The sequence below is a fragment of the Brachyhypopomus gauderio genome, chromosome 1, assembly GCF_052324685.1.
Source record: "Brachyhypopomus gauderio isolate BG-103 chromosome 1, BGAUD_0.2, whole genome shotgun sequence".
Classification (NCBI taxonomy): domain Eukaryota; kingdom Metazoa; phylum Chordata; class Actinopteri; order Gymnotiformes; family Hypopomidae; genus Brachyhypopomus; species Brachyhypopomus gauderio.
The window spans coordinates 33,600,642-33,617,599 of NC_135211.1; the positions used below are offsets into that span (position 1 = coordinate 33,600,642).

The 16,958-nt window shown below is 49.5% G+C and overlaps 1 protein-coding gene across 3 annotated transcripts in view; it reads left to right on the plus strand.

Annotated features, from left to right (window-relative positions):
- LOC143518300 (uncharacterized) overlaps nucleotides 1-16,958 on the plus strand; it is a 98,474-nt gene that overhangs the window by 21,864 nt on the left and 59,652 nt on the right. For all 3 annotated transcript variants that reach the window (XR_013132158.1, XM_077010748.1, XM_077010753.1), the window contains 6 exons: nucleotides 133-186; nucleotides 4,881-4,934; nucleotides 6,948-6,983; nucleotides 8,876-8,905; nucleotides 9,109-9,135; nucleotides 10,184-10,237. Coding sequence is in view for 2 of the 3 variants with exons in the window: in XM_077010748.1 (XP_076866863.1) it covers nucleotides 133-186; nucleotides 4,881-4,934; nucleotides 6,948-6,983; nucleotides 8,876-8,905; nucleotides 9,109-9,135; nucleotides 10,184-10,237 (255 nt within the window). In the remaining variant the exon portion in view is untranslated. The remainder of the gene's footprint in view (nucleotides 1-132; nucleotides 187-4,880; nucleotides 4,935-6,947; nucleotides 6,984-8,875; nucleotides 8,906-9,108; nucleotides 9,136-10,183; nucleotides 10,238-16,958) is intronic.

Sequence of the window (16,958 nt, forward strand, 5' to 3'; positions counted from 1 at the left end):
GATCCAAGCTCTGATTGATTTAAATTATGGACCCCCTTTAAGAAAAACAAAGTGTCTGTATCAGTGTCTGTCTCAGGGTCTCTCTCAGTGTCTCTCTTTGTCTAATGTATTTTTATTCCATGTTCTTCCCAGGGTGAAAAGGGAGCTGCAGGAGAGACTGGTCCCATGGGAACACCTGGACTGAATGTAAGATATCTTACTTTTGATGTCTCGACTAAATGTATTCAGAATCAGGTTCAGGACGGACATCATTTGAAATGGACCCAAATTCTTATTCAGTGTTTACACCAAGCTTGTAATCTGATGTCTTTTAAAGTTGATACTTGATCTCTAAAGCCCACGGGGGAATTCTCAGTGTGTGCATCCTTGTGGGGCTCAGGTGTCCTGTTTTCAACAGTGTGTTGTCCTTAGGAGTAAGGGGTGGCTGCTTTGAGGCCTGTTGACCGTTGTCTGCCTCTGTATCTGCCTGATTCTTGAACGTGGTGTCTTAGAGCAGCAAGGGAAGATAAGACTAGACCTCTAGTCATGTTGCTGTGTTCGTGGCAGGAATCGGCCATCTTCAGCTAACGCCTGCATGACTTCAGTGTACATGTCAGGAGCTATAAAAAGGTGCATAGGATGCACAGACCACTGGCTTTCCTTGCCACGTATTCCAGGCTTTCCGCTATTGCCTTGGCGACCGCCGGGGGATTCAGACGACACTTTGCGGCACTCCATCTCTTAAGTGGCGTTTCAGACGTGATTTATGCTCGTCCTGGGCAAATGTCCTGCAAACGTGAAGGCAGCACATTGGCTCGAGCACAGGGGCACGTCTAGCAGACAAAGCATTCACCACAAGCCCAGTGTAGAACGTCTCGTTTGGAAATAGTCAGCCACCATTGTAGTTACTATAGAAGGCACCGAATGGCGTGCGAAGTCCGACATCACTACAATCGGCTTCGCACTGTTGTTATGTGTTAGTCGTGCTAGCCTTGACTAGTAAACCAGATGCTAATTTTTAGCTAGCAAAAAAGAAGCATGTTAAAAGTCCTTGAAGGAAAGGCTTTCTGGGTAGTCGTAAAGATTAGGTGGGACCTTCTGTCCTCAGCTCAGCAATGGGAGCCCTCACACCCAAACGCATACCACCATATTCAGTTACACAAGAAGGTTTTCCACTTCCTCGCTGAAGGTATTTGGTTCTATATCAAGCCTTGCAATGTTTTTATCTACCCTTCACTTGAGCTTACAGAAAGGAAGAGTGCCATCATGGGTCCTTGGTGTGTCTTGCATTTGGTGCCTTTGGACTGTGGCCCCACGGTGCCAGGTTGAATTTGTCGTGGCTGGCGTCTTCTTGGGCCACAAACATCTGCACAAAAGGCTGAGCAAGTGGAAAGCCATGAAAAGCACTTCCTGGTGTGACTTCATTGGCATCCGCGAGACATCAGCTGACACATCTCTGTTACTCTGCTGGATCTTCTTCCACGGAGCTCTGCAGATGTTCAACATACCAACACACCTTCTGGGCACACAGACTCTTTCTTAACACTTTCTTCATCTTTTTCATCATTGAACCCTAAAGCTTGTGGAGTGAAGTGAATTTATTGTGAGTGAGTTTTAAATTTGCCCATACAGTATATGTTTTGTGCTGGTTAGAAACCATCAAAGAACAAGGGAAGATGACTTTGTGTGTGTGTGTGTGTGTGTGTGTGGTCACCCAGATCTTCAGTGAGATGTGAAACAGCGTTGTTGCTCTGTAAGCAGCAGGCTGCATTCTCCAGTGCATAATTAGCAGACGATTGGGCCAAGTTCCCTACAGCGCTGTGACCTGTGCTGCTGTAGAGCAGAGAGACAGAGAGAGATGGAGACAGTTTCTCAGGAAGAGAGACAGTAAGAGAGTCCTCCCGTTGAACCCTCCGCTCAAACCCTCCCCTCCAGCCACAACGCCCTGAGCAGGGAAAGAGGCTAACGATATCGCCAGCCTTCCCGCACTTGCTTCCCTGGGGTCCCGCCGAGGTCTCGCCGAGGTCAGACCGGCCTACGAGCGAGGGATTTCCCTGAAGGATGGAGCCACGCCAGACCGACTTAACCGAAGTGATCCCAGGGAGGTGGCCCGACATGGCGACCAGCCGCGCTGTCCCTAAAGGGGTCATTAGACACCACCAAGCAGGGGCTCTCACAGATGATCAACAGCATTCATCATTTAAAAGCAGCCTTCATCCAACCTCAACCAGAGTCTTCTTCACCCTGCCCTACATCTTCCCAGTGCATGAATCCCAATTAAGACGTAGTGGTAAATCACTGTTCCATGGGTGGTTTACTCGTTTTGTCTGCTGTGGGCCCAGTCTGATCATACAGAGATTTGATGACTCATTGGCTGCCTTGGGAGCGATTGCCACCCAGTCACTCCGAGTTTCTTCTGAGATCAGCCCACATCTGCAGCGTTCTTCCTTCCACTTTGTTTCAGCGACCGACTGCAAACCTGGAAATCGACGGCTTTTCCGCAGTGCCATTTGATCTCTGGCAGTGTGAAACCGAGCATTATGGGAAACGGGAATCCTTCGGGAGCGATTCGTTCCCACTGATGAATGAACTTCTCACAGGAGAAGTTAACACTGCACCAGCGTACCCAGACATACAAGAGGGAGTTTGTGAAACAAGGAGCGTGAACAAAGCAGCAATCTTTTTGGACAGAAGGCATAATGAAACGTCTCTGAGAGCTCAAGAACATAACCGTAAGTCAAGCTAGACCTCTCCTGTTTATGAAGTGCCTCGTAAATATCGACTGCCTGGAATGCAGCATCATACGTTAAGAGCCGGCTAAGGGTGTTAACGAAATAATCAGTCATCCGCAAGCAAATTTCACTCTTATGTTTTTTATTGATCCGCCAATGCCTGTGTAATTCAAGCCACCAGGCAGGACTCAGGAAGTGAAAATAATTCCTGAGTGTAGGTGCAAGATCTGCAGGATCTGTTCTGCATGGGGAAAAGTGTTTTGTGCAGGTCCTAATTATCCGTGTTTGCAATACACACAGTTGATAAATACTGACATTTTGTTATATTCTGTCATATCAACATGGAAGTTGCTTTGGGATGAGGACAAGACTCCAAATCCAGCATCACCTGAGCTCACCATCCTGGGTTCATAAACAGAGCGAAGGTCATGGCCGTGAGCTGTTGTCACCGGCGATGCGGCTGCTCTCTTCCACACGCCGCTTTCCGAGAGATCTTCGGCCGACCCGTCCATCTCTGACAAGTTCTCCGAATTGTAATAGTGAATTAGTCCCGCATGTCTGCCCGCGAACTCCGAGACAGGGCCCAGCGGCCGTCTAGCCGCTCGTCTGCGGCCCGTATAATTCAGCGGTAATCGCCTTCTCAGTCAAACGCTTAACTAAGACAAACGACTGTTCGGAGTCCATTCCGATTCTTACCCTCTGACTTATTCTAAAGACCTCTCTCTCGTTCTCTGTCTGGCTGGCTCCATGTGTCACACCTAACAAGGGCCACAGTACGTTTGGTCTGTCGATGCGCGTCAGGACTCATCCATCAGCCTTCGTAGCCACGAAGCTCTTTCTTCCTTCCCTCCATTTTAACCCCCTCCCCCCGAGCTCTTTCTCGCCCGTCTCCTTATTTCTCACACCACGCTGCTGAGAGCACCTCGACTTTGCCCGTGGCCCTTCCATCTCCGATCACGTCCCGCCTGTGTTTGTGGCTGAGGTGATGGAGACTCCTAATCCTGCCTGTGACCAAAGAGGATCAGGGGGAGAAAGCGTGTGTGTGTGTGTGTGTGTGTGTGTGTGTGTGTGTGTGTGTGTGTGTGTGGGGGGGGGGGGGGGTGTGTGTGTGTGGGGTGTGTGTGTGTGTGTGTGTGTGTGTGTGTGTGTGTGTGTGTGTGTGTGTGTGTGTGTGTGTGTGTGTGTGTGCGTGTGTATGGGACTTGGGGGTGTGGCGAGGGTGTGGATGTAGTTTTTAAGGCCTGGTTGGGCAGAGATAGGTACATGGCATGCTATCTCCTAACAGCACATCTGTCAACAATACCATTGCAGGATTTGATAGGCTTAACACGTTCAGAGTAGTATACCATGGCCATTTAAGCTTGAGCTAACCTGTACGATTTTAACCCTCATCTGTTACAGTTTTTGAAGTAATCTGTGACTGGGTTATGACCAGATGATTAATTAGTCTTTTAATTTGGCACAAATCGAAAGCTTGATGTCATAGGGTCTAGTTCCCCTTCAGGGATGCAGGCTGTACTCACAACAGCATCCAGTCCAACTATTGTTGAAATTTTACTACAAACACTTTGCACAGTGTTGTTATAGCTGTTGTAAAAGAAGGCACTCTGCCCAACTCCAGTATTTAACCAACATTTCTGCTTTAGGGTATTTCCCAAACCGTTCCTTGGAGCAAATCAGCCGATCCACGTTTTTGCTCCAGCCCGAACTCCAGCACACATGAACCAAGCAATGGCGACACCAATCTTTCAGGGCAGCAAAAACCTGTGAGAGGGGTACTGGAAACTGGGTCCGAGCAAAAACATGGACCAGCTGGTGGGTCCTGGGACCAGGTGTGGACCAGGTCAGGAAAAACCGTGCTGTAGTGATGCTACAGCGGCTGGAGCAGGAAGGAGAAAGTGGCTGGTGCAGCCGAGCACCGTCAGTCCCAGAGAGCACATGTGCTGTCATACGGAGAGAGAGATAAGGAGCTGTGGATAATAACCTCTGCAAAATGCTGAACATGTTGGTGCTGAAAATGTCACATTATGTATACTTTCCTAAGTCCCAAGGCAACTGGGAAAAGTGTGGAAAAGAAGATCCTTTCTGCTGCTCCGCCAGAAGTCGGACGTATGAATTATACAGAGGCCGTTCATTCTGCTGACACTACATGTCTCATTTCCTGCTCAGGGTTTGAAAGGGGACCCCGGGACCGAGGGCTCACCTGGACCCAAAGGTGATAAGGTACGTGACTGCCCGTGCACACACACACGCACATACACGCACTCACAAATACAGTACGAGCACATGCTCTGGTTGTATGCTCTCTGCCCAACATCTGAGTGTGCAGTTTTTCTAACCGAAGACCACAATTGACCACATGTCGAATAGAACACTTCATATTACTGTGGCACATCTCATTATGTGTAGAAAGTCTCATTATGCTTAAAACGTCACATTATGCATAAAACATTATGCGTAGAACATATCATTATGCATAGGACAGAGTGCATGCACATATCTTTGGCATAAACCTCACAGTACCCAGTCACATTAGATTTTGTATTCTCCTCGGATCTAGGTACATTGTGCATGCTTCATCTTTAGTTTCTAATTGGTTGACTTTTCAATAAGGAAAGTGGACGTAATTGTCACACAATTGATGCCATTTGTAGAACGGACCCTCCGTGATTGAGGCCACGTTCTAGAATCTTCTGTCAGTCCACAGCATGACATCATTTACGCCCAGAAACCACTGTAAAGGATTGATTTCAGGGCTTAAGAAATAGAAATATTTCAGTATTGCAGTGTTTCAGTGTTTCTGAAGATTGGCTATAACTTCTGGCTATTCAGTGTTGCCTTGAAAAGAGAGCTAGAACCTGAATGGAGGACAGAATGCCCGGTTCTGCTCTTCCATGGCTGGGTTTATTAATGAACCTGTCACACAATAGAGATCTGAATGAAATCCATCAGTCCCTTCTAAAAATTGAAGTACACCGAAACAATGATATTCTATCCTAACACACACACACACACACATAAACGCAGGACTCGGGTATCATTTACCACATTTATCTCCCTGATGTATCTAATTAGTTATTTTCAGAGCTCTCTCCTGTTGAGCTTATTGTTTTTTGTTGTTGTTGTTGTTGTTCTGATGAGGCACCGGGATCGAGCCTAATTGCGGACAAGCCATGCCTCGGCCCACTTCTAACGAGCCACTTCTAACGAGCCCTTCTTCGTTACTGCCAGAGGCTCGCCAGTTATTTCATCTCACTTTCTGGTCATAGATCGGGTGGTGGGGGGTGGGGGCATTGTGTGGATTAAATCTGACTGTCACCCATTACCCATCATGCTCCTGGCCCAGAAAGTAATGAGTTTCTGAATTCTCCATCAAAAGGCTGGCTTAAGGCGAGGTGCGTCCCGGAGACGAGCTGAGCGCCGACAAACACGGACGTCGTGAAAAAAAAACTCCAGCTGCTGGACGCTGCTTTGGTGATGATGTTTGACTTCGTTTAGTTCTCATACCGAGACTGGCTAGTAGCCTGTGGCATTTCCACTCGGTTTGGCACCTATTACAAACCTCCAGGCTGAGACGCAGGTCGTAAGTAATTGGACACCGGCGGCCCAAGCGCAGCGGTTCGTCAGCTTTCAAACGAAGCGGCAGGCGGAGGTCTGACGTTGCTGAGGGCTAACGCGCCTAACGACGGCTTTGATCCCGGCACCTTTCCAGCTGCTGTCTTCGGCGGGGCACTGCAGAGCGGCGTTTCTTCAAAGCCGCATCTTCTCCGACATGTCTGCTCACGTTAGGGGGTTTCTACGGCCCACGAATTGGGCCTGGCGTCCATGAAGGACCCTTACACATCACGATGGGACAAAGGCGTGTGAGTCACTTCCCCTCCCCCCCAGGACCCTGATGCTCGTGCCGGCCTGGGGGGGGGGGGGGGGGGGGGGGGGGGGATTGGGGGGTCTGTGCTTTGCTCTTCAGGTGATATTTCACTCCTTTGACCTTTGAGTTTTACAAGGGGGGTGCCCTCCAGTTCCTCGGCACGCAGAAGTTCCAGAAATATCCGCCAGCCATTTTTGTAATAACTCGCAGAAAGAATGTCCATTGAAAGTGCGGGAAAGATCTGGAACGTAGTGTCAGAAGCGCCAGTGAGCGTCCTGCGACTTTCCGCACTGCTGAGCCTCCTCGGCCTCGTCTTTCACCATGTCCCCGCTGCAGCACCTGAAACTCATGACTTTTCTCTCTTGCAGGGTGATACAGGTCTCCCGGGGCAACCAGGGCTCACTGTAAGTATCCCTTTCACCGTTCGGTAAAACGTTTAGTGACTTGACGTTAAATCACCCCTCATAATGACTGACACTGCTTTTCCACGCATTCCACATGGAATGGAAGCATGAAAGGTACTGCCTGAATGATCTGATTTACGTGATACAGTACACTATAGCTGGAAGGGGTTAAACTAACAGGCTGACTGCTTTATTGCATGCCTGAATGTTCAGCCTGAGCGCCCACTTATGTTGAGAGCGTAAGTTCTGATCCAGCGACAGTGCTGTCATACTCATTAAGACGTGGAGCTGAAAACTGATCCGAGATCAGCGTGTGCTCTGTGAGTCGTTCGATACGTGTGACCCTTTGGTTTGTGTGTTTTGGGGGGGGGGGGGGGCACACTTGTGTTCAAGTGGTGGAGAGGTGGTTTAAGGACATCTGGTTGGCACAGCTGGGGAGCCAGCACTCGTGAGCAGGTAATCCCTTAACGATAACCTCATCCGGCAACAGCGAGGCAAACGCTGGGTGGGACGAGGAGGAGGAGGGACCCCGTTGCTACGCCACCCCCTAGGCAGTGAGAACTGGTCACACACCTGGGATGGAGGACTGTAAAAAAAATTATCCCTGAACCGTCTGCTTGGGCCTCGATCGTCTGTGAGTGTGATTTTTCCCAAGAGGCCCCTCCGCTGCTTGGAGAACACGTCGGTTGGTGCAGTGCCTTTTGCGTACTTGTCTCCAAATTCCAGAAGCACCTCAGGGAGCCGGGGACAGCAAGGGAGATGCGTGGAGTTAGTCTCCGGGGGGACATCCTCTGCCAGGGGGAGTCCACAGGCACAGGAGATTACAAATGTACCGCGGGTGGCTAGCTAATTAGCCTGCGTTTCATCTGTTAGCAAGGAGTGCCATTTCTAATCAAGCAGTGGGGCGATGTGTGTGTGTGTGTGTGTGTGGTGCCACCACCTTCATTAACCACTGGAACAGTTACTAAACCCATTGTAATCATGTCACGGTGGGACGAACGCTCACTCACGGTAATTTTACATTGATGAGGGTGTGCCAAGATGCCTGTGATTCGGGCGCCCGTTCTGAATGCTTTTTTGCTCTTGCACACACAGTTCCTCACAGCGAGCCTCAAAATAGTGGCAACCAGGACCGAGCTGAATTAATCAATACACCGTTCTCATAATCCTTACGTATGGCGGCATGGTTGTGCGTGCATGGTTTTGACCAGGGGTGTGCCACACTAAGCCTGCGTTCACACATGTGGCAAGCAGCTATTTTTACAGCTGTTCCCGAGAAGTGTTAGTATTTATGAAAGGTGACACCCCTCACAATTGGAAAGGGCATTCTTCGTGTGTGTGTGTGTGTGTGTGTGTGTGTGTGTGTGTGTGTGTGTGTGGTGCAAGCATGTGGCTGTGAATATGCCTAAAGGAGAGAATGCTACTCCTTCGGTTCAGCTGGCTTCAGTGCTCTTTAACATAGACACTTTTGAGAAAGCAGGACTGAACAGGGGAAGCCATCCTCCCCTGGGCTACGGCAGGCAGGCGGTGGCATTTTGGGAAAAAATATATGTGGTTGGACATAAGTGGGATTATAAGTGATGCTGGTCCAGGCGGAGTATTGACCATGCTGGACTGCAGACATCAGGGTAGGAGATCACAGAAGGTCAATGTCAAGTTCATGAGTTCCTGAGGAACATGATAGTGGGTATAGTAAATAACACACGAAATTCAAGATGCTGGGTCCTTGTGAGCCTGTCAAGGAGAGCACGCATGGTCCCATACATTTTTGCATTCTCTCTGTCTCCATCTTTTACCTCTGAAAGCATTTCTCTGAAAGTGATCTCTGTTGATTGTCAACAACTTTCAAATTTCCATTTGACCTCACACGTCTGATCTTGTCCTCATTCCAGACTGTAAGGGAAGGCCCGAAGGGAGATCGGGTAAGTGAGTCTCGTCCTTTCCAGTGGCCATGTAACATTTGCCAAGTGAAATGCCTACACTGGCACCATAAATCATAAACACTCCTGCACTCAACTAGAGTTTGAATTCCATAGACCCTCGCGTGACTCAGTGTAATGTGTATTTAGAAATTTGCACGTCAGACGTGTGCCCAGAGAATTCAAAGCGAATTTGTTCTTCACAGGGGCCCCCAGGAATCGCTGGCGAAAAGGTAAGTGTTAACAGCACAAAGGAAGCCGAGACTTCTGACTGTCTTGTGTTTTATTTCCATTCGCATGTCCCCTCCAACCCACCCCCATCCAGGCCATGTGGCATGAAGGTCTGTCACCCACCATTTAACAAGCAACACACTGTAAACTGCCCCGGCTACAACCGAGCAATTTAGAGACATTGCCTTCACTCGTACGGCGCTGCTGGAAGGGACGAAGCATTGTTTGGCTTGTTGGTGTGATTAGGGAGCGGGCGTGGAGAGAACCTGGCCCTCGATCGGCGACGTTCGCCCTCGGCTTCCCGCCGCATACAATCAAATCCTTTGATCGGATTTTCCGCAGCGCGTTTGCTGTCCGTTCCACAAAGCGTCAGTAAAGGATGGATGTGCAGCAACTGTTGGAGCCAGTGTAATGAACGCACGGACTGTTCCCATGACGCAAAGAATAACTATTATGTTAATGTGACATGTAAACTTTGTAAAAGTGGCTTTACATTTGATTTTCAGCATAAAAAAAGATTAAAATAGACAGATGTCCTGTAAACTTAACTGAAGTAAGAGAATTTCAGTTCTAAGCTTATTTTAGCTGAAATTTTGGGAAAACAGGATGGCTGGTTTCACGCTGAGACTTGTTAACCCAGTGCCTCATGATTGATGCGGTTGTTAAGACAACTGGTGGCTGTTTTGAAGCACTCAAGCAATTTTGAAATTTTCGAAACATCACTTTGATACTTGGTTGTTTTTATACCTGCATGAAAAAAACCTTACCAACAAAAATACTGTTAATTCTGAACAAAAATACTTAAATTAGCTGTACTTAAATGTTTTAACTGTAGTGTAGATTTAAGGTTGTAACTATACCCTTCTTAACTAACACATCAGTGGCTCACTGAATGTCCAACACTTTTATTAGAGTGGTAACAAAATAATCAATGGATTGTGTCATCAGATACAATATAATAACGATGACTGTGAAGACACCATTCATGGGCAGAGTGGAACAGCCAATACCAATGCATTTTTCTTCTAAATGTGTTCCTTTGCTCCGCAGGGAGAAGCCGGGGTGGCCGGTAATCCAGGCGTCCAGGGAAAGGACGGCAGAAGGGTGAGTCAGCAGGGGCCGTCAAGCCGAGGTCAGAGTGCGTGTGACTCCAGCAGTAGCCAGGCAACGGCTGATGGAGAGAGAGAGAGCGAGATAGGGAGAGAGAAACTGCCAGCGTTTTTGCTCTCCGAGTGAGTGTGTTTGTCAGCGCGTTGAGAGAGAGATGGAGGCGGCTTGAACGGAAGCTGTGGAGGGTCTCTGTTTGGGCTTTGTCCCCGTGGGAATGCTAATAGCTTGACAATGAATCTCCTGCCTGAATGGCCTGGGTCAGACTTCAAGAGTGTGACTGACAGAACACGTGGCCAATCCCAGCAGGGAGCTGTCCTAAAGGTGATTTAGTGTCTGTGGCCAAATGGGGGCAAATGTATTGGAAAAACAGATAGTATTTCAATATGGATTTTATGCCATGTTTCTAAAGTAGCGTGATCAGTGTTTCCAGCTGCGGGGGCCAAGTGACTTAATTTAACCTTCCTGTAGGCAAACTCATGAATTTCAGGACTTGTTGGATATTTGGTTGTTCCTTTTTGTTGCTCAACAAAATTCCAATTCAGTATTTTCAGTACAGTACAACTAACTTGGTTAATGTTAACTCCAAGTTAACCAACTCGACACCTCTTACTGTCTTTTGATTCAATGCTTCCAATTGCTCAGAGTACATTTGGAAGCACCTATTCACAGATCAGCACAATTCAGTGTAGAGGTCAAAAGGATCTCAGCCTGTTCTGCTTTGCATCCCCGTCAGTGCTGAGTAATTGGTTGCGACGCTAGGAACCTTCGCTGCGGCCGAGCACCTGTTGACTCTAACTCAGCGCCTACTGTCATTGGCTTTTTTTCTACATGCGCAAATGGGTCTGACCGTCACACCCCTTGGATGTGCCAAGTAGGGCCTTTGCTACTGGAGAACACTCCCCCGAAGAGGACAGGTAAGAACAGGGGAGGGGAACAGTGAGCTTATCTAACTGGCTGGAGGGATATTCATTGCCCGGGTTGGTGTCGACTGCAGAGCACCACTCATAGAAGGGCCCAGGATCTTTCTGCCCTCTGGGAGGGTCAGAGAGACACACAACACCTTGGACATCTGGACCACGTTTTGAGCTTTTATCTCTGCCAGCCACTGCGGCGTTACCTCCAATGACTGCAGAGCTCCTTCCGTTCCCCCGCCTCCAAACTTAATTGGAGAGCCCGTAGGGCTTGAGGCCTTTGGAGATGGTTTTCTTGCTTGAGTTGAATTTCAGAGGCACGCTTCATCCAACAGAATCCTTGCAGTGTTCTGACCTTGTGGGAACAGCGAGGAAGTGCTAGCTAATGGCCCCATGACCTTTTCCTGGGGAATCTTAAGATATTGTCAGCTTTACCCAAATGAGCCTTCTTTAATTGGCCAAAGCTACAGGAGGAGACTGTTTAAGGTCCAACTGCTCTGTTGTAATGGTTTTCTGGAAGGCACCATGAGTTCATTAAGCTCTTGGTGCCATCGGCCCGCATGGGAACATGCTAACATTCATAGCGGTTTCCAGATCGCTGTGCCCGTTGGGAAAGTGGAAAGAGCAAGTTCTGTATAGCCTGCAATTTAAATTAGTGTCAATGTTGTTTCGTTGCAGAATACATAACTTGGCTCTATTAACATGATTTCTTTCATGGCTGCATTGCTTGTTGGTGACCAGGGAGGTACTGCGGTTTCGGTTATTTTTGGCTGGTGACAAGTCACATGGACATGGGGGTGTCGAGCGAGGCGGGGGTTGGGGGTGCGGGGGCGTTGTTGACCAGAGCGGTGTCTCACTGCAGTCTTGGACGCTATTTCAGGAGCAAGACGACACTGATCATTATCCTGGGCCTCCTCGCCAAGGGTCTGGCCGATGCCGGCCACACTTCACGCTCCCCCGCCCCCCCCACTTAGCGTCTCGCACCAGCGCTACACCACGCGGCCTCCACCCGCCGGCACCACATAGATACCCCGGCTCTGTCCTCTTGTTGGCCTCCAAGCAGAATGGGAAAAAAGCCAAGAGCCAATCAGAAAAGGCCTGTTGCTTCCTGCCACTGTTACTCTGACAACTAAAACCACGCCCTTTCCCGAACCTGGAGCCGCAATGGCTACGTCTCGTTCACAGCTTCCGTAGAAGCGGTCCTCGAGCATTCGCCCTGGAGCGGCCAAGGGGGTTGACCCCGCCACGTTGACTTTTAATTAATAACCCCCGCGCGTCAGTTATGGAGCATAATAACCCAATCCCATTACTGTTACATCAGAGCACATCGAGAATGAAGAAAAAAACCCCACTGTTCGCTCGAATGCCCGTGTTAATTACGCCAGGAGAAGGTATGTGGATGAGTGGAGGTTTGCTTTGAGTTTAATTCAAATAGTACAGTGTTGGACCAGGGGAGATGTCATTACGGAGGACTGAGACGGAGTTGTGAGGAGCATGCGACAGAGATAATACAGGAAGGAGGGGGAAGGGGATTGAGGCGGGGCTGAGAATTTCTGTCCTTTCCTGCGGCATTGAAATTCATCAGTGTCTTTAACGCTGTTTCACTGGCTGTTTCACTGGCTGTTTCACTGGCTGTTTCACTGGCTGTTTCACTGACTGTTTCACTGGCTGTTTCACCATTTCCTGCAGTCTTGCTTTTGTTGCGTTGTTTTGTTTTGGCTGCAGGGCCTAATAGAGGGCGATGTAGAGGACTAGTGAATTTTTACCACCAACTGCCAGCTGTTAGTTTTAGCACCCATCCACCTGTGTAGCTAGTCTGTGGCGTTATGGTGTGTGTGTGTATGTGTGTATGTGTGTATGTGTGTGTGTGTGTGTGTGCATGCCTGTATGTGTTTGTATGTGCGTGCGTATGCGTACGCATTCCCTCCTGCAGCCTGAGTCATGTTAAAGGTCACAGACGTCCATAGTAACACCCTGCCGCTGGATGGTTTCCTGGCGCGTCTCATTAGGAGCAGGGAGAAAAATGCCTTGTACAGCCTGCATGTGGTATCAGCGGTGTGTTTGTCCCTGAGCCAAAACAAGATGCGGAACATGTTCTCATTTTATTTCCCACCAAGGTGCGCCGGCGTTCACCGCTTCCGTGCCGGGTGTGCGTTCACCTGCACGTGCTTGTGTTCGCACACGTGTGTTCGGTATGGACGTGTGCTCAGTGCCAGGCACGTGTCCATGTGCTCCTGCGTGTGCACAACACTGAACGCTGCTGGATCACCTGCTGGACTAAAAGGTTGGGGGTGGAAGATGGCCTCGCCATGCGAGCCTGCCGATTTTAACCTCGACAGAGACTCCTGCTTCACTTCAATTCGTTCCTTTTGGTAATAACATGCAGCGCTGTTGCTTTAACTGTGAGCTCAACACTTAACACGTGCCTTTTGCTCCCAAAAGGGTTTCCCGCATTGTAAACAGTTATTGAACAAAATCTATGCACGGTGCAACCCAAGGCCATTCATTACAAACTCCAGGCCCAATCCGGTCCCTAGACAGAACCCTGCTCTCCCCCTTACCAAGCACACGAGCCACGTTTCAAGATGACCGCTGCAAGACTTTCATATGCAAGGCACTCGCGCCGGCTGTCCCCTTATTCATATGTCACTAAAGCAAGTCTCCACCCCTTCCTCCATCACCCCACGTGTTGTAAACACCACTTTTACCATTACAAGGCTACGAGGACGCGGACGCGAGCGCTCGGTCATTCTGCAGGCCTGCGAGATCCACGGCCTGCGCGCACTCCCGCATACACACCCCGGTGTTTGTAACCATTCACGCCATTGTGTAATGAAATGCATGAATGAATTTTAGGTTCCCACCATGCTCAGTTAATACACGGTACAACTCAGCTCATCCAGAAACAGACATAAGGCCGATAAATTATGTGCTGGAGATCCATATGTTTTATTTCTCCCATAAAGCTAAACAGGATTCCACACCATCCCAGAATGCCTGATGGCGGGAATAACGTTGTAATTGTACTGCATATGCTTCGCTACTGTATTTTTCCAATATTGGAGAACGTGCTACATAATGTATTAGGGGCATAATGGAATCGCTAATTGCAGTTGCGCATGTAATTAGCGTTCTAGGGGCTAATTATAGTGGAGTCAGAGGGGTAATGAAGATTGAGCGCTACAGAAGGAGCGCAGCAGCGCTCACACGAGGTCCGCCGTGTGGGCGCCTAATGGATGTCAATACTTTGCCGTGGGAATTGGCCCGTCTCAGTCAGCCGTCAAGCGGGACGCCCTCTGGCCATGTCCTCGGGCGTCCCCGGAGCCCCCCCCCCCCCCCCCCCCCTCTTCGGGAGACGGCGTTTCAGGTGACAACAAGAGAGAGAAGGTCGCGGCCTTCCCCCGGAGCGGCGGCACGATTGAACGCCGGTGTGATCTACAGTCTGACACTCGCTTGACAGAGACGTTACGAGTGAGACAAAGAGATGCCGGCATGCCTGACAGTGCCGTGGCCTTTTCCAAAGAGACGGTCCCCTCTGTCACGGCCTGGCATTCTGGCTTTAACCCTTGAGACACCCTCGTCTGTGAGTCGACTACTGAATGCTCGTGGGGGCAGGCCCAAAGATGGATGTACCAAAATTAGGAGCGCTCCCTCTGAAGAGTCGGAAAAAGCCTTTATGGAGGCTTCATGAATCATTTTTATAAAAATAGATTTGCTTAATGGTGTAGTTCACGGAAAATGATGAAGTTAGGAACTAAGCCGTTAGCTCCCAAGTTAGCCACCGAGCGAGTCTGACCTGCTTCATCTCCATAAACACTAGTATAATGTCCTCTGTGAATGAGCAGGTGACATTCCATTCAGTCTTATTCATGTTTCAAGCCTGAAAGGTTTATATCCGTTGTTTTAAATCTCACAAGAGATTTAGATCCATTAAATAAAAATAATCCATAAATTAATATAAACTGCTGAGAGTTTGTGTTATGAACTTGTGTTTCCGACATTGAGCATTTTCTTTTATTTATTTTTTCCTTTTATTTAATTATGTTATGATAATCACAACTGTTTGAGCACATTTTTTAACGAAGGGGACTGAATGTAGTCAGATCTTGCTGTCCCAACAATGACTTAGCCTACTCAGGTTTAATTTAATTTTACACCAACAAAGTGACAATTCAATCAAGATTATCGCTGGACACATCTGAAGGATATTTGCCTCATCAACAGCCCTCCCCATACTTTTTAAGACCTCCCTTTTGAGAATAAAGTTTTGTATAAAATGACCCAAACAAAGTTATGAGTCCTGGTGAGTGCAGGACCTTCACTAGTTCAAAACGTCTGCTTAGAATCACAAGGCTCAGAAGGCACATGCATCACTGAGGTTTCACCCTGAGTACCTGAGTCTTCGGGGGCTCGTTTCTTAGAGTGCAGAGCTGTACTAAATGTCACCAGGTGTGGCGTGTCCAGCTCAGACCCTCGACATTCATCCACTGCGCAATGCAACCTTCCCCCCCACCCCACCTCCACTCTTAACACTCCTAACACTCCTAAGCCCCTGAGTCTGATAACAGCTGGAGGCGGGTTGACGTGCCTGTTTACATGCTGTTAGGTCTGGCAGGGGAGCGTGACCGAGCCGCACCGTGTGCGGCTTCAGGCCGCCGGGCCGCCTTCTCTCCTTCTCGTGCGAGGACAGCTCCCCCCCAGCTGTCGGGCAGAGGTGGCGGGGGCCCCGTAAGACAATATCAGCCCCGTAACGAGGCGGCCGGACAGCTGGGGCATCGCACCGTGCCCTTTTAAATAATTGATCGTAAGCGCGGTCGCGGTGGGGGTGGGGGCGAGACGGCGGGGCACGGATGGACCACAGCCCCGTCTGCCATGCCATGCCCCCCCCCCCCCCCCCCCCCCTTCCTCCGCGGCCCAGATCTGATGGAGCAGCGTCCTGGTGGGAAACGCGTTTGGCTTCGCTTGCAGCAAGTGTAAATGATGGGGCTCGTTTCATCTCAGTTAAGGAAGCCATTTTCCTGCTTTTGCCATTTTTACTCTTGCGGCCCGAGCTTGCGCTCGACACTTGTTTTACGAGCAGAACAAAGTGCCGGCGGCTGCTCCACCCGTCAGGGCGGAGCTGGCGGCCTTCGTCGCCCGAGCAGAGAGGAGAATGGTAACTGTATATGGCTGTTCTGACACTGGTGTTTACAGTGCGGTGCTAGCTGGCTGTCCAGAGTGACCCAGCCACTCCATGGCAGCTGTTTGTGTGTGTGTGTGTATGTGTGTGTGAGTGAGAGAGAGAACAGATGTGTGTTTGTGAGACTTCTGCTTCCTCGCTGACATGTGTCTTAAACATTGCCCTCCTGGTGTCTCACTGACGCTCTGCTCATGAGGACCACTTAAAGGCTGTAGAGTGTGTGTCTCCTCAGGGAGCGGAACTCATGTTCGACCTCCACCCACCCGCTGAACCCCCGGCCCCCGGCCCCTCCCGACTGGGGAAACAGAAACTAATACGGATTCTCACACCATTTTCTTGGGATTCTCTGTGGGTAGACGAGGTGTCCGAAGGTCAGTGCTGACAGAGAGAACTCCTGCTCTCAGTGCTCAAGTGCCCGGCTGCCCTGGGAAGGCTTGTGGCCAAACACCAAGGGCAGAAAGCACCTATCCAACGCTCAGCCTCGCAACAACCCCCCCCAATGACGCAGTCCCATGGCCCCTGGGGCAGATCGCAGCTCCAGATGTATATAGCACTGCACAGACGTCTGATACGGTGTAAAACACAGAACTACAGTTATGGCTAGTGACCAGTCACCACTAGTGAA